At 49.3% G+C, this 24903-nt stretch overlaps 2 protein-coding genes across 11 annotated transcripts in view; one reads left to right on the plus strand and one right to left on the minus strand.

The window, feature by feature from the left end:
* Nucleotides 1–1654: 1654 nt before the first annotated feature.
* LOC122364047 (ethylmalonyl-CoA decarboxylase-like) lies at nt 1655–6840 on the minus strand. Of its 4 annotated transcripts, XR_006253475.1 has the most exons (4): nt 6356–6840; nt 3352–4440; nt 3000–3233; nt 1655–2647 (listed from the first exon to the last, which is right to left on the minus strand). XR_006253475.1 is itself a non-coding variant. In XM_043334085.1 (3 exons), exons 2-3 carry the CDS (start codon nt 3226–3228, stop codon nt 1974–1976), a joined length of 903 nt encoding a protein of 300 aa, XP_043190020.1. In that variant the 5' UTR covers nt 3229–3233; nt 6356–6682; the 3' UTR covers nt 1655–1973. The 4 variants fall into 4 exon arrangements, 3 of the variants coding, with proteins under 3 accessions (XP_043190020.1, XP_043190021.1, XP_043190019.1); XM_043334085.1 differs by lacking the exon at nt 3352–4440 and having other exon boundaries at nt 6356–6682; XM_043334086.1 differs by lacking the exons at nt 3352–4440; nt 6356–6840 and adding an exon at nt 6133–6250.
* Nucleotides 6841–7729: 889 nt separating this feature from the next.
* LOC122364034 (oocyte zinc finger protein XlCOF6-like) overlaps nt 7730–24903 on the plus strand; it is a 40751-nt gene continuing 23577 nt past the window's right edge. Inside the window, exons 1-4 of one of the 7 annotated variants that reach the window (XM_043334039.1) lie at nt 7731–7858; nt 8858–9801; nt 9994–10033; nt 19986–22140. In XM_043334039.1, the coding sequence (XP_043189974.1) occupies nt 8863–9801; nt 9994–10033; nt 19986–21574 (2568 nt within the window). In that variant the 5' untranslated portion in view covers nt 7731–7858; nt 8858–8862 and the 3' untranslated portion in view covers nt 21575–22140. Of the gene's footprint in view, nt 7859–8857; nt 9802–9993; nt 10034–19985; nt 22141–24903 lie in introns of those variants that run through there. The other 6 variants (XM_043334042.1, XM_043334040.1, XM_043334041.1 and 3 more) reach the window with 6 other exon arrangements.

The following is a 24903-nucleotide window of genomic DNA, read 5'->3' on the forward strand; positions in this document are numbered from 1 at the left end:
TTCCTGCCGGCTGCTGTCCGCTGGCAGGCCCGGCCCATCCCGGGGTTCAGCCGTCCGGTCTCGTCCTGCATGGGCGAGTCCGGGGCTGCCTGTTAGGGGGATCAGGACACGGCCGCGGCTCGGGCGCCGCTCGTACTCTATGGCACGTCTGCGGCGAGCCTGGACGTGGCGGCCGTCCCGTCTCCCCCTGCAGTGCCGCCTTACTCCGCCGCTGGGCGGGAGATTAATGGGTCTGTCCATGAGGGTTTCGCCCCTGTCTGAGTGTCCGACGACCGTCGGAATCGACGACGGTGAAACGTGCGGCGCGTGAGGCGGTAGATGACGACCGAGCCGTGTGATTGGCTGGTGGAGCTCTTCTAAAACCGGTAGAATTTTGGTCGAACGAAACGAGGGCTGAAGATAAGGTGATAAATGAGCATGCGCGTTACATTAGACTCAAAACTTCTTACCACAGCCGAGAAGAGACATCACTGCTCAATGCTCATGAATCGCATAGCTCAGAGATAGGTAGGTACTACCGATTTTTAAACGTTGGGATGTCGGGTGTCGTGCCAATGAGTCCCTGGTCTATTCTGCCTGTTCATCCGAGTCGTGGTTAGACGGTGTGCATACTGGATGCTCCATAAACATAGGTTCAAGGGACGTGGGTCATCTCTCCCATGTCGGGCAACTGAGAAAACCACCGCTCCATTATCTGCTTACATAGACTGATCACTGAAACAGCCAGTCAGCGCACAGTGGATGCATCAATCCATTGCCTAACTAATGCAAGCATAATTTTGCTCTGTCATTACCAGGGCTGCGGAGTCGATAGATTTTCGGCGACTCCGACTCCGACTCCGGGCAGAACTGTTGCCTCCACTCCAACCGACTCCAACTCCGCAGACCTGGCAGGGCTGCGGAGTCGACGGATTTTCGGTGACTCCGACTCCGGCTCGGGTTTCCAAAATCGACTCCGACTCCGGTCACAACTATCGACTCCGACCGACTCCGAATCCGACTCCGACTCCACAGCCCTGGTCATTACAACGTCTTTGTGCCCGCGCCTGTGCTTACATATAAGCGAGTATGAGCGAGCATATAAACCTACCACTCTAACATGCATTGCGGTGCAGCGTTATTCAGGCGCAGAACACACAGCGCCATCTATGAACAGATCAAAAGACTAACAGTATCAAGTAAGGACACGAGTGGGCCACAATCCCATCACGCTTTTACCGTCAATGTTCATGTCGCCGCAGAATACACGCACTTGCCAGACGGGAATGTCAATAATGAAAAAACAAACAATTTTAATTTGTTGGTGCATACGCAGCGTTAAGTAACATTAAGGTCCCATTCGAAGCTTGCGAGCGACATAGGATTTGACCCGAAATGTGTTTCTGATTCGTTGAACTATTCATTTACTCAATCTTCAACTCTGGAGGCGAAATAAATCAGATTTGACAATCACAGTTGAATTGAAATCAAACCTAAGAGTTCTGGCAAAGCTGTCAAGAGACAAGCCCATCAAGATCAACTCAGACTCCAATGAATAAAATGTACTATTTTTGTGAGAAGCACAGGCGCGCTACGACCAATAAAACTGCGGAGCAGTGAATGAGAGGCAAGTTTCTCCAACATCTATGACGCTCCCTTCGATGAATATATGCCACATTGTACAACTCACAAGGTATATTCAGCGATATGGCATAGGTGTACTTACACCGTATTCCAGCACAGCACATTGAGCTCGAACAGCCACCGCACAAAATAAAACATCACGAGCAATCTTACACGAGAGCTCCCACACGAGAGCTCCCTGTAATGCGACACAAAATAGCACCTCAACAATCTCGGTTCATTCCACTCAAAACATCTCACAGAAACAGTACTTGGCAAGATAAGTCGTCGCCCGTATTTCCCAGTCCCCACTCCAGATCTCTCGGTCACACACTACACACTACCCGTGACTGTGCTCGTCTTCCGTGGGCCTAATGTTTAATATTTTCACCCAGCGCTCTCCGGTTCGCCTCTCCTCCCCACAGAGGATCAAACAGTTCACGCTCCTTCCGCCAGAGGTCAGTCAGATCACCACGCGTGTTCACAATCATTTTCTTCACAGCGCGAACCACGGACGGATCGTGTGCCACCCTGGCTTCCAGCCACTGGCGCGCGTGCTGTAGGGGGTCCACGTCCGGCGGCACCACGGGTCCGTCGGCCAGACCCAGCCGGAGGGCGTCCTCGGCGCCGACAGGGCGGCAAGAGAGGAGCAGGTCGAGGGCGGCTCGCGGTCCCACGAGGCGGGCCAGCCGCGCGCCGCCGCCCCACCCCGTCAGCAGGCCCATCCTGGCCTGGACGAAACGCAGCTGACCGGCGGCCGACCACACGCGGAAATCCGCGGCCAGGGTGAGCTCCGCGCCGCCGCCGAGCGCGCGGCCCGACACCACGGCCACAGTGACCAGCGGCAGGTCGGACAGACGCGCCAGCGCCGACTGCATGAACGCCGACATGCGTCCGCCGTCGCCCGGCCGGCAGAGGGCGCGAACCGTGTCTAGGTCACCGCCCGAGCAGAAGGTATCACCATCAGCGTGCAGCAACAGACCGCGGCCCCGAGGCCACCGTTCGAGCTCGCCGACTGCCTCCTCCAGCTGACACATCATTGCGCCTGACGGAGGAGAGGGAGCGGGACGGTGAGGGGCGCAGGCACCGAGTAGAGCATCCAGGAATCGGCGGCTGGCCTGGTGAATACTGAACATCAGTACGTTCGCCGATGACGTCTGGGCATTCATTTTCTTTCATTTCGTCCAAAAGGAAAGACGGGGCACAGACGTGCAAATATCCAATACTTATAGAATGAGCTAGCGGGGTTACGAAACATAAAGAGTACGTGAACTTTATCTGTCATACAGATAATACAAAGACAGAGCCAATCTATATAAAAACGTCTATTTGACCACCAAACAATCGAGCTGGCAAACATCTTATAATCATGATTGTTCTCCTGTTCGCCGACTCACCACTAAGGGCGTTCTTCTTTTCGACGTGGTTCAGCCGGAGGGAGGCCAGTCCAGTACCGTCGTCCATGCTGAGCTCCACGGAGCCACCACCGTGACGAGCCAGCAGTTGCCGCACCTCAGACAGGTCCACCTCCGCCCCCTGGCGGCCGCCGCCCGTACTGCAGTGTCTACTCTGCGCCAACAGGTGGCGGGTTGGCAGCCGCAGTCGAGTCACCTTTCGCAGCAGCATCGTCACTGCGGAAAAAGACGACGCAGAGTTAGGGGAATATATGATGATACACATACACACGGAACACAGGGTGGCGGTGGCTGGGAAGTACGCTGGCGATGGACCAGTTGTGACGCTGCTCACCTTTTCGGCGTGAATCCTTTCCTGGCGGGGACGGCGGCGGTGAGGGCGGCCGTCCAGTCACCCGTCTCCCGGAAGCGCAGCAGAATTTCGAACACCTGGTTCACAGTGAGCACACAGGCTCGCGTGCCGGCCTCGTGCTGCAGGTAGGCGGCCGTCGGCAGTCGGGCGGTGCGGACTCCGGCGGCGGCGGCGGCCGCGCGGGTCACTCCGCTCTGCACCGTCTCGTCGACCAATCCTCCGATCACATACACGGCCTGTTCGTCCAGCCGCTTCAGCTCTGTCTCACCGTCCGGTGAGAGGTACACCAGCCGCTCGGCGGCGAACAGCCGGTGCGGCGGCTCGGCGCACCGCTCCAGCTCCAGCCGGTCGAAGCCGTCGACGAGTCGTCGGCAGCGCTGGTGCAGCGGCCCGTCCTCAGCCAGACTGGTGAGGAGCAGGCGCAGCGGGCGCGCCGCCGACCGGTTAGCGCCGTACAGCCGGCCCAGCTGGGTGGCCAGCCGCGACTGCTCCTTCTCCGTCATCCTGTCTCCGTACTGGAGGTCCACACACACGGGCAGGCCGTCCTGGCGCGCGGCGCGCAGCCGGTCCAGCTCGGCGCGCCGCCGGTCCCGTTTGGAGATCATCTGACCGGCGGCAGCGGCGGCGGACTGCGCAGCCGCGTCCCGCTCCCGGCGGCGGCGCTTCTCCTCGGAGCGCCGCGCGCGCCGCGCCGCCACCTGTCGCTCGCGGTAGCGTAGCTTGCGGAGCTGGTTCTTCGAGAGCTGCTGCTCGCCACCGGCAGAGTCAGTCTGAGTAGCCGAGCCCTCAGTCGGACTCCCATCTGCAGAGTCGGCCTTTCCTGAGTCCATATCACACTGAGCTGCATCATTCTGAGCACTGAGTTCACTGGCCTTGCACGCTCCGTTCCCAAACAGATCAGTTTCAGTTGTCGGCACCGCCTCTGTGACCTCTGCTGCCGGTGCCACTTCCTGCCCTGTTTTCTCGGTCGATGTATTTGTTTCGGCGACGGTGCTCAGTGAGGCAGGACTCGCCACAGAGTTTTCCGCCATGGCTGCGTTTTCAGGAGCACCAGACACTTGTCTTGCTGCGCTGAAAAATGTCATGACTATGCTATAGAACGAAACAATGCCTAGCATTACATTTTATACAAACGTGGATTGTACCGAAAGGGTCTCATATGTACCCGAAAGATGACACCATGCTAAATGCATGTTTTTACGATACCTATGGCAATGACAAGCAAACCTAACATCGAGAATACACACAACCAGCAATAAAGTTGCTTTTGAGTTGGAGATAATGTGGTATCGGTAACCCTGGCGTCACCGGTAGCTTTTTCGTTCAAGGCTAAGGTTTCCTGTATCAGGCCGCCGTGCCAGGCCGAAGCATGCTGTGACGTCACTGGAAGAGAAGATAACTTACCACGCTTTCAGATTCAGGTCGACTCAGACCGACTCAAACTAACTCAGACCGACTCAACCGACTCAAATCGATTCCGATCGACTCAAATCGATTCCGATCGACTCAGAGTTCAGACAGACTCAGAACGACTCAGAGAGACTCAGGCAGACTCAAACCGACTCAGGCAGACTCAGACCGATTCAGATCGACTCAAATCGATTCCGATCGACTTAGAAAGACTCAGAACGACTCAAACCGACTCAGGCAGACTCAAACTGACTCGACCGACTCAAACCGATTCAGATCGACTCACACCGACTCAGATAGATTCAGAACGACTCAAACTGACTCAGATCGACTCAACCGACTCAAATCGATTTTGATCGACTCAGACAGACTCAGAACAACTCAGACAGACTCAGGCAGACCCAAACCGACTCAACCGACTCAAACCGATTTAGACAGACCCATCGGTTTGACCTGAATCATCAGACCTGAATCGGTTTGAGGTCGAGTCAGTTTGAGTGTGCCTGAGTCGGCTTGAGTCTGTCTGAGGCTGTCTGAGTCGTTCTGAGTTTGTCTGAGTCGATCGGAATCGATTTGAGTCGGTTGAATCGGTCTGAGACAGTTTGAGTCGTTCTGAGTCTATCTGAGTCGATCTGAATCGGTCTGAGTCTGCCTGAGTCGGTTTGAGTCTGCCTGAGCCGGTTTCAGTCAGCCTGAGTCTGTCTGAGTCGTTCTGAGTCTGTCTGAATCGATCGGAATCGATTTGAGTCGGTTGAGTTAGTCTGAGTCAGTTTGAGTCGTTCTGAGTCTATCTGAGTTGGTCTGAGTCTGCCTGAGTCTGTCTGAGTCGTTCTGAGTCTGTCTGAGTCGATCGGAACGATTTGAGTAGGTTGAGTCGTTCTGGGTCAGTTTGAGTCTATCTGAGTCGGTCTGAGTCAATCTGTATCAGTCAGAGTCGGTTGAGTCAGTCTGAGTTAGTTTGAGTCAGTCTGTATAGATCTGAATCGGTTTGAGTCGGTCAAGTCAGTTTGAGTCTGCCTGAGTCAATCTGAGTCTGCCTGAGTCGTTCTTTACGTTATCTTCTCTTACCCAGTGACGTCACAGCATGCTTCGGCGGGGCCTGGCACGGCGGCCTGATACAGGAAACCTTAGCCTTGAACGAAAAAGCTACCGGTGACGCCAGGGTTACCGATACCGATAATGTCATGTAGGGAATTCATAAATACAAAGGCACTGAGGTGTGAGGAGATGCAGAAAACTTACAATGCACAAAAAACAATAATAATTCCAAATAATTCCAATTTTTTTCCCTACTTAAAATAATTTCATAAAATGATGTTATAAGTTCATTGCTTTTGAAATGCTTAATCTTACCCAGAGAAAAGAGAAGTCGATTATTTCTATCCAGGGCGACCCAAACGAGTTCCTAACGAGCTAGTACCCACACTGATACTAATAATGCTGGATAGTGGATACACACTGATACCAATGATACTGGAGCAGGCCCTAAGCAAAATCCCTATTGACAACAAAAAGTTATAATCACGTTATGATGCAAAAGATATCCGTTAAAAACGCCAAACTCCGAAACACTCACCTCCCGCAGATCTAGTTTTCAATTTATTGTGATAGCGAACTCAATTTATCTTATGGGCAATTTATTTCTTATCAAGGTATATAAAAACACTATGACAGACACTATGTATGACACTATGTATGTTTCTTATAATCGTGTCCGGACAAAATTTCGTCTGACATTTTTTCGTCGGACAGTTTTTCGTCCGCAGATATTCGTCCGACTTTTTTTCGTCTCGCATTTTTTCGTCTGTACATTTTTTCGTCTGTGCATTTTTTCGTCTGTACATTTTTTCGTCTGTACATTTTTTCGTCCGGACATTTTTTCGTTCGTATATTTTTTCGTCTGTACATATTTTCGTCCGGACATTTTTTCGTTCAATAAATTTTACGTCTGTGCACCCAGGTTGAGTGAAAACATAATACAATGCTATTCAACTGTGAGGCAAATGACGTCATAATAATACTCGGGGCGAAGCAGTGCAGTGCCGAAGGCAATGCCTTAGGAGAGATTACAGGCAATGGTAAGTCAAATATTTTTAGGTTAAGTGGTTGTGTATCTGGCTTCAGGCCGAAGGCCTGAAGCCTGATGCACAACCACTTAACCTAAAAATATTTGACTTACCATTGCTTGCAATCTATTCATGCAAGTAACTTTTTCCTTATCCCCCGGTAGGCAAACATCAGTAGGTAAGGTTAGGTAAGGTTAGGTTAGGTTAGGTTAGGTTAGGTTAGGTTAGGTTAGGTTAGGTTATGTAAGGTTAGGTTAGGTTAGGTTAGGTTAGGTTAGGTTAGGTTAAAATTGTAGACGAAAAAATGTCCGGACGAAAAAACGCACGGACGAAAAAATATACGAACGAAAAAATGTCCGGACGAAAAAATGTACAGACGAAAAAATGAACAGACGAAAAAATGCACAGACGAAAAAATGTACAGACGAAAAAATGCGAGACGAAAAAAAGTCGGACGAAAATCTGCGGACGAAAAATTGTCCGACGAAAATCTGCTGGACGAAAAACCGTCATGGAATCCTTATAATCATGACAATGAAGGAATTGAATATTTAAGTTTGCTGAAATTTTCAGTGCATAAAAGCTACATAGATAAAATATAAAATAAAAATATCTTGCTATGATGTCACTGGCTTGCATGCGTGTGACCAATCGTAGGTCTTCATTCGTCTGAAACTTTTTTCCAAGGCCATCTTTAGACTATATATTTTCGTCTGATTTTATTATTATGCCTAAGACTATTCAAATAATCAGCAAAATAATTTTTCTTCATTTAGAATCATACAATACGTCTTCGTTTCTGAAAAAAGAGCTCATTTGCGAAGCACTTGAAATGACGTCAGAGATCCGCAGGCTAATTGTACAAGTGCAGTTTTTCGGTGCCTTGATTGTGTTACAGAAATGGCGCGGGTGCTGGGCCTCGCGGCGCGCCACGCGTGTTGTGTTGTTGTTGGTGTTGTTGTTCGTGGTTGGAGCGGGGCGTCGATGTGGTGTGGTGTTGAATTATACCCTAGGTAATTTTTAATTGTCCATTTCATTCATATATTTTGTAGTGTTAAGTGTACCAACAAACGTGTTCTACACATTGCTTTGTCATTGCTAATTGTTGGTAGCTGTATTGGTCCCTGAGGAGAGGACTGAGGTCTGCGCAGGGGCCTTGTCCCTTGTGCGCAGGGGGGTACGCTCCGGCCTGGTCTGCGTGGGTTGTAGCGTTAACTCTGCGCTCTTCCCTCCGATCGCGCAATTCTGTTTTTATTGCAGAATTTGGTGTCCAAAGTTCAATGTGCGCACATAGCCACGCACAGCTGGTCCACTCACTGACTTTGCCTGGCTACTGCTACCAACCGCAACCATATCTGTCAGACGTCAGTGGGCTCATGAACGTCAAATGCCCGTCATGCTTTGAACACAGCGTGTTATAACTGGGAATGCATGTGGTGTCCAACGCTCTAACGACTTAGCTACGGGACTGGGACATACAAATGGACTTAAATACTTAAGGGTACCTATCTGATTCCATTTTTGTGTCTTATCAAATTGTTTATCATTTCTTTATCATTTTTATTGTTCTTCAGCTTTTAGCAGTCAGGGATGTTTCAGGGAGATAGGTTAATAATTTTTTGAGCCTCTCAAGAGTCAAGAAGGTGATCTTAGCACTCAAGGCCTTGATCTGTGGTGCCAGAGGCAATAAAAAATTTGATGATGTGATGTGAAAGCATTCCATAGGCCTCCATGCAGAGGATTACAATTACCTACTGATTAGTATCTACATGTCTTACAAAAACAAAGTTGAAGGCTATAAGACAGAATGGAATGTCTGAGGAAGGGGATAGATAGTGTAAAAATGATAATTAAATAATATTTTTTTTGTAGATCATCTAATTTCAATATACATATCTAATGCAACAATAAATTACCTACTATCATTTTAGTTTTTTACATTTTTTTGCCAAAAGGGTAAATGTCCATCCATGCCCCCAGCCCCTAATGAATCTCAGTTTTGTTCCTGGCAGGTTCCATGGAGAGTCCACCACCATCACCCGGACTAGAACTAAAGGTGGAGCCGGACTCTGGACCGGAATCAGTGTCAGAGCCGCAGCCAGATGCCGCCCCAGAGTGTGACACAGACCCGGAGCCGGGGCCGGAGCGGCGCTGCGCCGTCTGCGGCTGCCCGCTGCCGGCCGGCGGTCCGCCGCCGCAGGAGCTGTTCGACCTGCGCCTGTCGGGCGGCCGGCCGGCGGCGTCCGCGGTGCTGCCGCTGCGCCGGCTCGATGTCACCAGCCCGTGGCGGCTCTGCGCTCCCTGCACGGCGCTGCTCGAGAGCCGAGAGCGGCTGCGCGCCGCCGCGGCGATCGGTGCCGCACGCGCTGAGCTGGATGACTGGGTGGCGAGGGTGCTCTCCGGGGCCGGAGGTGCAGCCTCCGCCGACAGTGTGGAGCCGGCAGGACAGGGTGTGAGTGGGTGTGACAGAACAGGGGTCTCGGCGGGCTCCTCGAGTGCGCCGACGGTGGTAACAGACTCTGCAGAGGCAGCGAATAGGACAGAGCACCCAGCTACCGCAGCTGACGAGTGTGACAGAACAGTGGCCGGTAAACATGGTGCAGATGCGTCCGAAACGGCGGAGAGCGGAACTCCGTGCGACAGACCGCGTGCTTCGCCTGACGGAACGGCGGGCAGGGCCGCCAGTGCTGGGGACTTGACCGACAGACCACAGGACAGTGCGGATCCACTCGGCCCAGCATCCGACTGCGGCAATCCGTCTGCCAGTACTGGACAGTCGGTAGTGGGCGGCGCGGAACCCTGCGATCAGACGGATGGACCGGAGCAGGGCCCATCCTTAGAGTCCGTCCGAGGAGCGTCTATGGAGGAGGCCTCGCTGGAGCAGCAGCTGGCGGACGTGGAACGCCAGCTGATGGACCGAGTCGCCTCAGCGCCCGGCCCCGCCGGCTCCGATCAGGTTTGTACTCTTTGTAGAGTAAAGTAATATGGATGTGGGTGATTTAGGTGGGCTTCTGTTCCCTGCATGTAATGATGTTCCCTCCTCGCTTTACTTTGGGCAGCTTTTTGTTATTGACCGATTACTGACTGTTTGCGTATTCTGTGCAATGGAAAAGTTGTTTTAGTTTCCATAATCTGTGTCCCTTTTCAGGATCTCGTGACTCTCAACTTCGTCGACACTGACCTGGATGGTAAGTAAAAAGGCACCAATGGCATTGCTCCTCAGTGTCCCAAAATGTGTTACTTTAAGTGGGGAATGACATCCAAATAAAAGTATTTTTTACTCTCGCACCAATTTTTGAGAGCCATTCTCCACTCCGAATTTTACTGAGAGAAAGCATTCGCTCGGACATTCATTTTAGTTCCTACATTTTACCGTCCTTTTACGTGAATTTATGCCATTGATCCCTTTTTCCCTCTTTGTGGGGCTTATCGAACTGGTGATTTTCCACTCTGTTCACCTTTTTTATTAGGAATTTCCCCTCTCCCCTCTGACAAACTGAAATACAATTTTGGGACACTGTTGCTCCTTGCTATGTGAGATAGACTGGATATTACACTGAATGATGTCGTTTTACATAAGTTCTCATTTGCATTGCTCATTAACGATAATCACTCATCCCTTGAGATAACGAGGAGTCCCTGTCTGTTTTCTTCCATCACTTCAGATAAAATGGTTTCGTCAAGGCTTGTGTGACCTTTCTACTCATCTAGAATGCTCTTCCATGCCGACTTCGGAATTTGTAAAATACATTTGCCATCAGCTCCAAGAGCCTGACCCTCACTCCCAGCTTGCTGTCACTATTTGATCTGTAAAATGATCGAAAACGGCACGAGAATGCCTTGAACGTCTTAGACACAAGTTAGGGGCTCGCTTCCCATCCCTCCCTGACCTCCTCTCGCTCTGCCAGCCGCGGTAGCGGCTCAAGCCTGGGTCAGTACATTCAGCGACTCTCAAACCTCTGCAGCGGCTGGGGCAGGTAGCGCCGCTAGCTTTAAGCGAAACCGTACATACCTTCAGTTAACCCGTCCAACTCTCAATCGAATGTGATGGAAGCATGCCGAAATCTCCATCATCTCACTAAGGGGCCCCCGGCCCTGATTTTACTCTTCTGGCCTTCTTCCACACTATCCTGGATCTGACTTTTAAACATATTGTGGTGCTTTGGTCCATTATGACAAGAGCTCTCGAATGCCGATTGGTCCAACTTTCTAGCACCGCTATGAAAACACTTCGGGTGTGGTTTAAAGTGGCCTCGCCGACTTCATCACATAACAGCACTAAATACTGAAGGAATACCCACATCATGCGAGGATAAAAAGCAACTGTGATGAGTCAGTGACTCAGTATTGACTTTTAGGCCCGGAGGGACCATTTAATGGCCTGTGAAACGATACCCCTCCTCAGGAATGCCAGTTTGCAATGCACCGTCGACTATACGTTGCTTAAATACCCATGATGAAATTTGAAGGAACGCATGCATGTGCCCTGTAAGAGTGCGCTTTATAATTAGCTTTATCGCATTTTCTTCTTCGGTCAATTGGCGCAGGCTCGTACTCCTTGATCCAAGTTGAGGGGGGCGTGACTGAGGACCCGTACAGGGTAGTTGTTCCTCAGCTTTCCATAAGTTTGTCACAACTTAAACTCATGCCCTGCGGAGAGGGTTTGAGCACTTTCCCTTTGCGGCTCTCCACAATTATCTACATAGAAAACTAACATACCTATGAGACGTTTGCTTTGCCCATACTATACTGTGAACATTTCAGGCCCAGGTTTTTCAAGGCCAGGTCAGTAGGTCACGCTAAGTGACCTCGCCTCAGAAAAAAGTTGTAACCTCGTCTTCGCTACAGCAACTGAATGATATTTTTTGAAAATTTCAGCTGTTAATGTGAAGTGTTTATTATTGGTTGATTGCTTGTATTGTTTTGCATTATTGGTTTATCGATGTTGTTTTGCGTCGACATTTTTGTATATTTTTATGGTTTAGATTTTCATTAGTTCATATTCTGACTATACCTGCTTGTGGCTGTATGTCACTTCCTTACAACCAACGCTCGTTGCGTTTACTGTATCTCCGCTGCGCGGTCAGCTCGTCGAGCCGGGCCGCCTCGACCCGCGGCCGGCCAGTCGACACACCATGCATTATTTATGACTGGTCGCGCTGGTCACTTGGCGGCGCACTATCTATCTACACACATCTGCGTTTAGCCTGCCTTCTGTCACATGCGCCCTAGGACCCTATCCCCGAAACTCACTCACTATTCTTTTAAATGTCGTCTAATGCTTTAGTCGTGTATGGTCGTGTCTAATGCTGCGTAGCTGGATGCACCTACCACCACGGTACCAGCTCGTGATGCCGCGCGCTCATTTGACGCGTGACATCTAGAATCTACCAGAACCTTCCATGTGGTGTGATGTGGTGTCAACCAATCTCGAGTGTCCACCGCACATAAAAAAGCTTTTGACCAATTGTACCAATAGCAGCCACGAAGGGTATCAGGCCACTGTCCTACAGTAGGAACTGGATTAAAGACTAGTTCCGCTCGAATCGCCCCAACTGAGGGCACCGGCAGAAGACCTCGGGCCGTCGCCGACGCCAGACGTGACGATCCATCGACGTGACTATCCATCGGCCTTGAGGAGACCACCGGCCTCGGCTGCTGCCCACTTCGCTCAGTACTCAGTGATGTTCTGAAATACAACTGCACCAGCGAAAAAAAGAAGAAAAAATTATGATTAAAAGCTGGTAATAGCTGGCCGCGCACCAGCCCTGGGCACGAGAATTACGGCGCTGCTACAAAAAGGAACCCAGCTATCTTTGGACGATAACTTCTGATAGAGATGCTAAACCTATGAAAATAGTTACCTTGCGCGTGTTTAGCTGGGCGATACGGATCAATTGATATATAACATGATCATTTCCGGTCACCTGGGTATTAAGTCAAATTTTCAAGTTGACCTTTTAGGTCAAATGATAATTCATTCGACGCATCGCCATGAGAGGAGCACGGTGCTGGTAAAATAAATATGCGAGCTTTGATTCAATGCCTAGTACACTCGGGGGCAGATTGATGTTCCACCACTCCCTACGCATCGGGCTCCCATGGCTCAGCACTGGCTGCTGCCAGTGACAGAACTGGCAGCACTGGCACTGGCAGGCAGTGCTGAGCAGTGCTGAGGGCAGGCAACACTGGCAGCAGCCAGTGCGGGAGCCATGGGAGCCCGATGGGTAGGGAGTGGTGGAACATCAATCTGCCCCCGAGTGTACCTAACTACAGAAAAATGTTTTGCCCTAAACCTTTAATTTTGGCTGTTTTGCCTTCTAGAGGGTTAAATGTTGACTTAAACTGAGAACAATACTGAGGGAACGGCATCACAAATCTATGAAATGTGTTTTTCTGTGGTGCTGTAGCTCCATTCGTTCTGAGTTATGCGCTGGTTTGTCGGAAATCGTCGAAATAGGTGAAATTGGACTTTTGATGACCTCTGATATAATCTTTGACGCCCTTCATAAAATTGGGCTCGGTGACGTCTTTGATCTGACCTAGAAAATTGCCAATTGAATTATATGATTTTGACGCTTTTGAACGCGGCCTACCACGCGTCGCTACGTGGCTTACGAGCCGAGTTAGCAGTGGGACACATCCCCCCGCCCCAGCAGGCAGCAGGGCGTGTAAATCCAGGACCCCCAGCGTTGCGCACTGCGCATGTTAATTTTACACTCTCTCTCACAAAGTACCTCTACCATAGATTAACGGAAAACAAAAGAGTTTTCTGCCGTTGCGCTATCGATGATAAAAGTGCCAGCGTTTGGCTGGGATCGGCAAAAATGTGCGAACCTTTTGGCTATGGTCGGAAGTTGGAGATCTTTTTCTTGCATTTTTATCTTCATCGATGCTGTGTTTAAAGCTGGCATCGTGTTTTATTGACAAGACACATTCCGTGAATTTCATAGCATCGAATCTTCTGCTTGTTGCAGGTCTTTCAGCAGTCTGAGGTAAGTTGCGAATGTCATTAGTTGCGAAAGTTGCGCATCACCTTCTATCTAGTCGGTTCTCTCTTTTGACACATTTTTTTACTAGCATGACGTTATGGGTGCAAAATAACCTTAGTAGTCGGCGCGCCATAAACCCCCAATAAAGAAACAAACAAACAAGGCAGCATCCGGCCTTCAAGTCCACCGTGGACCGCTATTAGCGGCACCGTCTGCAGCTGAAGCCGCCGAAACTGCACAGACTGTCCGGATTGACAGCAAAGCGACAGCGACACAGCCGCAGAATGGGTGCATCTCACCGACCCTCTCCTCAACTGTCTGTCCACAACTGGGAGCGGCTGCTTTTCTCGGAAAAGTCTTCGTTTGAACCATACCTACTGCCCGTCGAACTGCCAAAACGACCGCGTCTGAGCTAGAAACAGATCCGTGATTGTCACCGACACTGAATAGCAGCCAACCAAGGTGATGGTCTTGGAAAAAATGAGTTTTCGTGGCCGCTCAGACTTTAAACTGTGTCCTGTGACGAAACTTTTGAGTCTGACTTCTACCTAAAGAAAGTGCTAAAGAAACATCAGTGATGAGACCATAGGCGGCGGAACGGGGGGGGCACCGGGGCACCGTGCCCCCCCTTGAATTCTGCAAGGGGGGCACCAATAGCAAGGTGCCCCCCCTTAAATTTGATGTATTAGTACCAGGGGCGGATTCGGGAAAACTCCAAGGGGAGGGTCATGAATCGAAGTGGTGCCCCTACCTATGCCCAAATTAAAACCTCAACGGATTTCGGCCACTTAATTTAGGTGGTGCCCTATTTTCAGTTTTTTTTTATTTTCTTTCTTTTTGGTTAGTCATGTGATGACTGGTGCCCCTGCTAGGCCGCTGGTGCCCCTGGAAAGACTGTGGTACCTACCTACCCTGCCCCCTGACAAGCCTACGGTGTGCCCTGACATGACTTAGGTGCCCATGGGCCCTGACAGGCCCGTGGTGCCCCTGACAGGCCTGTGGTGTCCTTGCTAGGCCTGTGGTGTCCCTGGGCCTTGGCAGGTTTGTGGTGCCCCTGTTAGAACGCAGGTGCCCTTGACAGGTTTGTGGTGCCTCTGACAATCCTAAATTGCCAAAGACAGGCTTGTGGTGCCCTTGACAGGCCCATGGTGCCCTTGCGAGGCCGGTGGTTCCCCTGCGAAGCCGATAAAGCCCCTGGCAGACCTCTGGTGCCCCTGGCAGGTCTGTGGTGCCCCTGGAAGACCTGTAGTGCTTTTGCTAGGCCGATGGTGCTCCTGACAGGCCTGTGGTTCTCCTGGCAGGCATGTGGTGACACCAGGCCCTAACTAAGTCATGACCCATGTGACCTCCACCCTGGGATTCGCCACTGATTAGTACTGCGATGGCTTCTTGGTAATTTGATACATGTAGGATAAATGGAATTTATCAAACGACAATAAGGAAGAGACAAACACATAGGTACTTGAGGATCAGCTTAAAGTTAACCACACATACGGGCAGGGGTGTAATTTTCCTAAAATGATTGTGGGTGCCCAGCTGTAGGGGCGCCCGGCGCCAGGCCGTTTTGGGGCGCGATAGATATTCTTTATGTGGGAGCCTAAATTAACACCGAATTTGATAACATTGCTAGCCGAATGGCGCTTCAAGTGACGTGTCTGACTAAGCAAATACACGCTTAATAGTGGAAACTGACCGGAAGGACGTAAAAAGCTGTAGGGGGGCGCCATCCAGTAGGAGGGGCACCAAATGTGGAGGCGCCAGACGGTTACGACTTACGAGGGCGCCGTGAGACGATGAAAAGGGCGCCATTCTCTTAGGAGGGCGCCGAGTGATTGAAAACGCTATGTGGTCCAGGGGCGCTAAGAGGCCAGAAGGGCGCCGCACAGTCAGTAGTGCTACGTTGGTGGGGACGTGGGGGCGCCAGATGGTTACGAGGGCGCCTTGAGATCATGAAAAGGGCGCCATTCTCGTAAAAGGGTGCCGAGTGATTGAAAACGCTATATGTGGTTCAGGGGCGCTGAAAGGCCAGAAGGGCGCCGAACAGTCGAGGGATGCACGGTGAACAGAGACCCAAGGACGCGAGACGGTCAGGAGGGCGCCGTTAGACCATGAGAATGGCGCGGTGCTGTCAAAAGTGCGCCATTCTCCCAGAAGGGCGCCGAGTGATTAAAAACGCTATATTATCTTATCAATGAACGCGAGACGGTCAGGAGGACGCCGTTAGAGCATGCGAAGGGCACCGTGCTCTCGAAATGGCGCTTGCAGCCTTGTAAAAGAGTTGTGGGTGCATTTTCATCATTGTTTGGGCATGGGCATACATAATTAAGGATTGTGGGTGCATATGCCCCCACAAACAGATATAAAATTACACCCCTGCATACGGGGGTGAACTGCCATTTTCGTTTAGTAAAAAAAAATAAAAAAATCATCGTGTCAGGGCTGTGACGAGAAATAAGTGGCCTAAATCCGATGAGAAAACAGGATTTGGGGGTACCCTAGGTTTGGCTCCTTGAGCCATGGTGCCCCCCCTTGTCTCAAATCGTTCCGCCGCCTATGGATGAGACAGTTTATTAGACGGGCCTCTAAAAGTCGTTAAACTTTTGCCGGACAGAAACAACAGTTTTATATAGCAGGACGCAGTCACAGCTCACGTCGCCGCCAAGACCCAGGTGGAACTGTTGGGCCTCCTCACTGCTTTTGTGGCGTGATTTGATAGTACTGACTTATGATTCATCTCAGGTATCAAACGGTCCTTTGTTAAAAAAGAGCATCTTCAATTTTTATCGCGACGACGCAGCTTGCATGATTAAGTAGCAACTACTGGTTCAGCTGAAGGAAATGCAAGGTTACATATGTCTATTAATTCAATGCAGATAGGTATAGCAGAAAAAACGATGAGGCGCCATAGCAATCTCGATTCTCTTTCCCCAATAAGTCGCGGGTAAGTCAGCATACCAGTCGTTTTATCGTCTTTATCAATCATTCGATTGCCATTTGTCTGTATACATTTTGTAGTCGTTTTCTACTAATTACGAGCAAGCGAATAGAGAGAAGTCTTTCGTAGAAGAGCAGAAATTAGAGTTGGGGTGCTACTGCACGTGCGCATGTGCAAGGGACGATTACAGATCTGGAGAACGGCTGAGTCCATTGCGCTCAAAATGGGTACGCCAGTAGGAACCGGTTGCCAGGCAGTAGTCAGTTGGTATACAGTTTGCACGGACGGACGTCTTTCAGATCTAAAAAAAAATGGCTGGACCGATTGTGCTCAAATTTCGCACACTGCCAGAGACCGGTTGGTAGGGTACCGCGCACAAGTCAGTTGGAATCACCCGTACGCACTTTTGCATGTACAAGGCTCACCCTCTCGCTCGTCTATCGGTCGATCGTCCAATCGGACCAGGATTACGCGTGGATTTCGATATGCTGCTTTTCGATGTTTTGCGTTTCCGTTATTTTGTTTTCCATAGTTTACTTTTCAATTTTGCATTTCGATATTTTGCATTCCGATATTTTGTCCGGAACTCGTATGCGACGCATGGCTATCTCCTCCGTAGAGATGAACATCCCACGTTAACCCAGTGTGTCTTAACTCTTAACCCTCGCCGGCACGGGGGTTGATGCAACCCCCCTAAGGTTTTTCGCGAATAACTCGCGTAAAAAGCGGCCGATGGCGACGAAACTTTCAGTACCCTCGCATTGATCAATTTTACACCTACCCTGAAAATTTCATGACCCTGACCCAAATGACCTTTGACCTGTGACCTCTTTTCCGAGACCATTTTTTTGCCGGAATCGCGATTTGGCGTACATATGTCGGCTCGCATTAGCCGCGCGTTTGCAAGCTTTTCGTGGTTTCAAACGTTCAAACATGTGATTTGATGTTGGTCTTATACATTAGGGTGGGTGTCAAGGTCACCTGAAGGTCAGGTCAGGTCATTGACCTTTGGTAACCTCGGGTGACCTCGGTTCACTTTTTGGAGTTTTACATGTTGCTAGGCTAGTTTTTGGAGCTGAATTCGAATTTAGCAACCATTTGAACATTTACGAAGTAGTTTTGGTGCCTTCGTAACATGTTACGAAGCTGTCAGAGGCGGTTGACACGTATTACGAATACCCGTCACAACCCCTACCGGTTGACCTGACCTGACCTGACCCGACCTGGTCCAAATGCTTAAAGACATCATCTCTGATCAAAACTAACACGATATTCGTGATCAGCACCCCGGAAAACCACATAGCAGCCACACTTTACGACTTTCTAACAGGTCCCGATTTTCCCGGTTTTCGGGTCATTGACCTGACCTAGAACCTTAAAATGACCTAAAAATTGGGTATCATCGGCTTCCTCTCGTGACGGGAAACACGCTCGTTTTTTTCCGCGAAGCTCTAGCTCGATCAGGGGCCAAACGCGAGGGGGGGTCGTACCCCCCCTTGTGCCGTCGAAGGACGCAAAATGGCCTGTGCCGGCGGGGGTTAACCCGCGCCCCAGTGGCGGTCTCAGCCAACTTCGCCCTAGTGGGGGGGGGGGGGGCATATGTTACCACCCACTTCTAACTCAAAAACTAAGAGGGCTAGAAAGACGCGGTAAAAAGCAGTCGATAGCTCTTAATGCGTACCGGTACGTTTGAAAGTATTTCGGTCATTTTTCATCTTATAGCAATATTGGGGTCACTGGAGGTCATCAAAGGTCAAAATTTGCCAAATGTCATTATATTTTTCAGAAAACATGCATTTATCTCAGGAACTATGATAGCTAGAAAAACGTATGGAAAAGCAATCGATAGCTATTGAACTCTTCTTTCGATAAGGTCATGATCAAAATTGACCTCAGGTCAACGGTTTAGCCTCCAGAGGGCAAAAACTAAGAAATAGCTGTTTTTACGACAAGTGTTTTTCGACAGTAACTTTTGACTAAAAAAGCCACGACATTTCTATAGCCAGAATCGTGTTCCACTCGCCGAGACGCGTCGAATGAACTATAATTTGACCTTGAAAGGTAAACTTGAAAATTTGACCTCAGGTCAAGGTCATGACCTGACCGGAAAGGTCATGTTGCATATCAGTCGATGCGTCTCGGCAAGACAAACACAATGAGACCATCCCCAGCGTTCTATCTCTTTCCAATCGAGAGTTATTGGCAAAAATCTGTTTGTTGCCTCAAATGACCTCGGATGACCTTCCTAGAGGCTATTAGCAAAAAAAAAGACACCATGGTCGACACGGGTGGTCCAAATCATTGTGATTCTGAAATATTTGGACTGTTCCTATGCGTACACACGGATCTAGAGGCATTTTCATTTTTCTCCATTGACTTATAATGGTAAGGTCACGCCACTGGCCTGACCTTAGGTCACGGATATAAAAAATCCGAAATATACAAATTATAGGCGCTCATAACATCATGCAATCCACCAAGTTCAAAACCTTTCTGACAAACACAGCAGGCTGGACAAGATTGCAAACTTTTTTAGGCTTGGTCAGTTAACTTGACCTGGTGACCTGACCTGACATGACCTGGGGTCAAAAATTTCACACATTGTCCAAAATTGCCGCGGTTTTTTATTCACACGCAAAAAACGCGACAGGGTGGTAACATATAAACTGGGGCGAAGGTTCAAGAGTCGATCACATTCTCTTATCCTGTCCATATCTCGAGCTGAATCGGACACGCTACGTCGGCCGCATTGCTCCGGGTTCAACCATTCGCCACCCGCTGGGTCTCGAGTCACCCTGAGTGTTATCTGGCAACATCTTTTCCTATCCCTTGGGTACAATTCCAATTGGTTTACTCGACTTGCCCCTAATCCGTCAGTAATCCACATCAGACCTCCCTAGTGATTACGTCTTGTCATTGGTCTGCTATGACACATTAGCATTATTTTTATTTCATCCTTCTCTTATTTTCATCCAGTCTTACCCTTTTCTTGTTCTCCTATCTAGCCAGTTTTCTTTTGCAACACACTTGTTCAACAAGCAGGCATAACAAGACGAGCGCAAAATGACCTTTTTAGTCGGCGCACACAACAGCCACATTAAAAAACAACCCTCTCGCTTGCTCGTTTGTCGCCCCAAAAGCCGTACTACTGGGTGGCTTCTCTCGCGTAAAAATGTGTGGTTGCGAGCTTGTAACACCTGCGTTTCCTTTCAGGGGACATCTTGTCCACTGGTCGGAAAGGAAGTTCTGTTCTGTGTAACCTGTGTGGCGAGAAGTTCTCTGGTGCGGAGGAGCTGCGACCACACTTGGAGAGCCACAAAGAAGGCCGACAGAAGTGTCCTGTGTGTCACATCTGGATCCGAAAGACAGCCTTCCCAGATCACTTAGCACTTCACTCCGATGACAGGCCGTTCAAGTGTGACATGTGCTCGTTTTCTTCTAAAATTCAACGAAAACTCCGAGTTCACCGACAGAGCCATTCCAAAAGACGAGAGAAGCACGCGTGTCCGCTGTGCCCCAAACAGCTGATCAGCAAGCATGGTCTCAAGCTGCACCTCCTCCGACATTCAGGAAGTGGCGCTAAACACCAGTGTCCTCACTGTCCCAAAAGGTTTCTGTATCCATCATTCTTGAAGTCTCACATCTCAGTTTCTCACGAGGGGAAGAAGCCCAAGAAGCGGTTCTTCTGTGACATTTGTCAACAGGGATTTGTTGGCAAGGCTCTCCTTGAGCTGCATATCTCGCGGCATAGCAACGAGCGCAAGTTTAAATGCAAACTCTGCGATAAGGCATTCAAGTGCAAGTATTCTTTGGCATCCCATGAGAAACATGTTCATAGCAAAGAGCCGAAGAAGTTTGAATGTGAAATCTGTGGACATGGGTTCTCTGCTCCAGGCGCTTTAAATGACCACAAGGAGATACATAAACCTGATTCTGAAAGAATCCGGTATCAGTGTGAAATCTGTAACAAGCTGCTATCTAGTCAGCACGCCCTATCCACACACAAGAAGCGACATGGAAAAGAAAAGTCCTACAAGTGCAACGAATGCAGTAAAACATTTTACACAGGTGGTGAACTTCGCAAGCACATGGTTGTGCATTCGGAGGTTCATCCATTCAAGTGTGCGTTATGTGAGAAGTCTTTCAAATCTGTTTTGTGTTTGAATGTCCATATGAGGCGCCATGGCACTGAAAAGGGCTTCAAGTGCTCAAAGTGCCCTGCAGCATTTAAAACCAGTAGCGACCTGGCTGGTCATATGATGTTTCACAACACTGAGAAGAGGTTTGCATGCGAGCAGTGTGATGCCAAGTTTGTGACTTCCAAACTTTTGAAACAGCACACATTGACACACTCCGATGTTCGTGATTTCGCCTGCCAGTTCTGTTCATTTAAAGCAAAAACAAAATATATTTTAAAGGGCCACGAAAGAACGCATTTAGCTAGAGAGCATAGAGCTGTTTTCTCTTGCACTCTTTGTGAAAATACTTTTCTTCAAAAGGTCACTCTAGAGAAGCATGTGAAGGAAACGCACTCGTCAAATGAAACCCCAAAGCTCAGGTTAGAGTGTGGAAAGTGTCACAAAATTTTTCATCGGAAAGGTTCATTCGCATGTCATCAGCGGAGATGTGGTGCAGAGCGAAAGTTTGCCTGCGAAGAATGTATGGCGACCTTCACGAACAAATATCATTTAAATCGTCACATTGAGACTCACTCAAACTCAAGGCAGTTCGCATGCCAGCACTGTTCGGCTTCTTACAAGGCCAGGGACAGCCTCGTCGTGCACATCAGGAGCCGTCACTAAACAGTGCGGAGTGACTCGACAGCTGGACGACGATGGGCGGTACTCGAGCTCACTCTGAATCGCTGCTTGTCCCAGGGAGAGCGGATATGGTTGTATAGTGGCGACTCCAATCTCCAAATCTCATTGGTTGTATAGTGCAAGCGTGTTTGTCTATGCCATGTAACATGTTATTTCCTGGACTCACGTATTGTCGATCAACATGTGAGTGCGTACGTGTGGTGCTGTGCTCTCCCGAGCTCTGAGGGCGGTGGTGAGCTGGCGGCTGTTGTAGGCCAGCTGCTAATGTAAATAGGTAGAGTTACAGCTCCGTGTTGAATCTAGCGACCCCTGCTGCTGATTGTGTGTGCTCCGTAACGTGTCAGGTGGAGCGAACTGGCCGCGACTACATAGTGTTAGAACTGGACTGACCTATCAGAGCTTTCAGTGAACACGGGAGATGATTGTCAGGCGACCTTTCAGTGTCCATGATACTATAGTTTTGTCTTATCCAGTGTCAACGCTATTGTAGATGTGATAATTTTTCTTTTGTGCCAGTGTTTTGTACGATGAATAAATACCACATTTAAGCGTGCTTGTAAATCAGTTTCAACATCAACCTATTTCAAAACCCAAGCTGAAAACAAGTAGGTGTTGCAATTTGCATAATATGGACACATTTCTATTCCACGGCATTCGAAATTATTTAAAACTGAAATTGAGAATCGGCTCAGTAGTTTCTTCTTGTATTATCCAATCTTAGTAAGGGCACGCAATTTCCTAAATATGGATTTTACGTCATTCTCATTTTTCTTTTTTTTTACATGTGTGATAGACTACACCAGTATAACGCCTTTTGGGGCGACTAACTGAGCGAGCGAGCGAGAGGGTGGGCCTTGCATGTGCGGAATTGCCAGGGGTACCTCCAACTCACTTGTGCACTGCACCCTACTAACCGGTCCCTAGCGATGTGCCAAATTTGAGCGCAATCGGCCTAGCCGTTCTCGAGATCTGGAAGCGGCACCCTGCACGTGCGCTCGTGCAAAATGGGTCCCAACTGACTTTTGCATGGCACCCTACTAACCGGTCCCTAACCATGTACCAGATTTCAGCATAATCGGTTCAGCGGTTCTCGAGATCTGGAATCGACTCCTGCACGTGCGCACGTGCAGCAGCACCCCAACTGTGGTTACGGAGCGAGCGAAGCGAGCGGAGTCTTTCCTTAGATTAACGGAAATTTCTGAGTATGAGCGGCCGGCCGTGGTCACGCTTTTGCGAGGCTTATATCTCAGCAACCACTTGACCGATTTACACGCGGTAATTTTTGTAGGGTAGCTTCATTCCTTCTACCAAGTATTGGACTATTCCCGATGCATGTGGGTGACCCCTTATGCACGTGCCACGTGCAAAACGAAGAGGTGTCAATTTTGTAATTGTTGCAATATCTCGGTAACTACTTGGCCGATTGCGCTGAAAGTTGGCATGTAGGTAGGCACCCACTAGGCACTGCATATACATGTGCCAGAGTTGGGGTGCTGCTGCACGTGCGCACGTGCAGGGGTCGTTTCCAGATCTCGGGAACGGCTCGACCGATTGCGCTCAAATTTGGTACACGGTTAGGGACCGGTTAGTAGGGTGCCGTGCACAAGTCAGTTGGGACCCATCTTGCACGTGCGCACGTGCAGGGTGCCGCTTCCAGATCTCGAGAACGGCTGGGCCGATTGTGCCCAAATTTGGCACATCGCTAGAGACCAGTTAGTAGGGTGCCGTGCACAAGTCAGTTGGAGGTACCCCTCGCAATTTCGCACGTGCAAGGCCCACCCTCTCGCTCGCTCCGTTAGTCGCCCCAAAAGGCGTTATACTGGTACATGTATTTGCATTGTCTAGTGGGTGCCTACCTTCATGTCAACTTTTAGCGCAATCGTCCCAGTACCAGTAGTTACCGAGATATTACAATTATTACAAAACTGACACCTCTTCGTTTTGCACGTGGCACGTGCATAAGGAGTCACCCACATGCATTGAATCCCCCATCCCTGCGTTTCTGTACGTTCAACGCTCTCCCTTCTCAGCGATATGGTACGATCGGATCACCGCCAAAGACCGGGTAGGTAACCGGTGTAGGGCTTTTTCATGACTTTTTATACTGACTAGAACAAGAATGTTCTGAGACTTTTGTCTACAATAATCAGCTACATATGTGTCTCATGGGACGGCATAGCTAGACAGCTATGGTTAAGTGTAGGGGAGAGTGGGGCTGGGGCACATTCGTGCAAAAAATGGATAAATCCATATATCTGTTCTTGGTTAGTTCAACGGCAAAATTTTTGATTGTAGTATGAAAAGGAACTATTGCAGATATTTTTCGTCCCTAAAAGTTATCCTCTAAAATTATTGCTTCTATTAGAAAAAATGACTTTTAATATCTCTGCACGTTTGCACGAAACTGCCCCACCTATGGGGCACTTTCGTGAATGGGATGGGGCAATTCCGTGCACCCTGCAAAGTTGAGCAATTACCGGGCATTACCAGAAATTTACCAAAAGAAATTGGCAGGGGGTCATTTCACTTGATTCCTTTCGACAAGAATGCATTGCACAACATGTGTAGAAAGAATGGGCTGGCCAACAAGAGATGTGCCAACTGCCGACCTCCGTGACCTCGCCAAGGTCGTGTGAATTACTTGTCACGAAGTCGCAAGCAGCCGAGGCTGAGTCAGGCGAGCGTCATTAGTGAAACCTACTACAGATAAATACAGAGTGATAGATCGCAAAAAGTAAAAAAAAAATGCACGAATGTGCCCCTAAGCAGTGCGTACACGAACCTGCCCCACAACGCTATTTGTATAACTTCTATTTTTATATAACTATTTCAAAATTTCTTTTCGAAAAAAATGACACTTCTTCAACAAACAAGTTTGCAGCAGTTCCGTGAATAGAGTGAGCTTCTTCGCCCCCAATTTTTAAAAGCTGAACCACATTTCCGAGTCAGGATCACGAAAATGGATGTTATGATAAAAGTTTGGAAAGCTCACGAATATTACAAATTTGCGTTTTTATCAAGCATGACAGCAGGTACAGTGTTGTCTTCTACAGTGAACGAAGGGCGGCAATGATAGACATATTTCCATAATTGACCTTGAGCTCGTGCAGTCACTCGTGTTCCCATAAACTGCTGAAAACGAATGTGCCCCATGTACGAATGTGCCCCACTCTCCCCTAGATTTAACGGTTTGCAGGGCTGGGCCTGCCAGCCTACTCGGTTCATCCCGCATCCGGTCCGTGTTGTAAACTTTTACCCAGCGACGGTCTGCTAGTCGCTAAACACCATCCCGATACGCGCAAATAGCGAAC

This window comes from Amphibalanus amphitrite, unplaced genomic scaffold (genome assembly GCF_019059575.1).
Source record: "Amphibalanus amphitrite isolate SeventyFive unplaced genomic scaffold, NRLGWU_Aamphi_draft 000653F_arrow, whole genome shotgun sequence".
Taxonomy (NCBI): domain Eukaryota; kingdom Metazoa; phylum Arthropoda; class Thecostraca; order Balanomorpha; family Balanidae; genus Amphibalanus; species Amphibalanus amphitrite.

Excerpts from the sequence above, each read along its gene's own strand:
- LOC122364047 (XM_043334084.1), bottom strand. The coding sequence starts at position 4,400 with ATGGCGGAAAACTCTGTGGCGAGTCCTGCCTCACTGAGCACCGTCGCC. Across the intron at positions 3,234-3,351 it reads AAAGGATTCACGCCGAAAAG|TGACGATGCTGCTGCGAAAG; the intron begins GTGAGCAGCGTC and ends CTTTTTCCGCAG.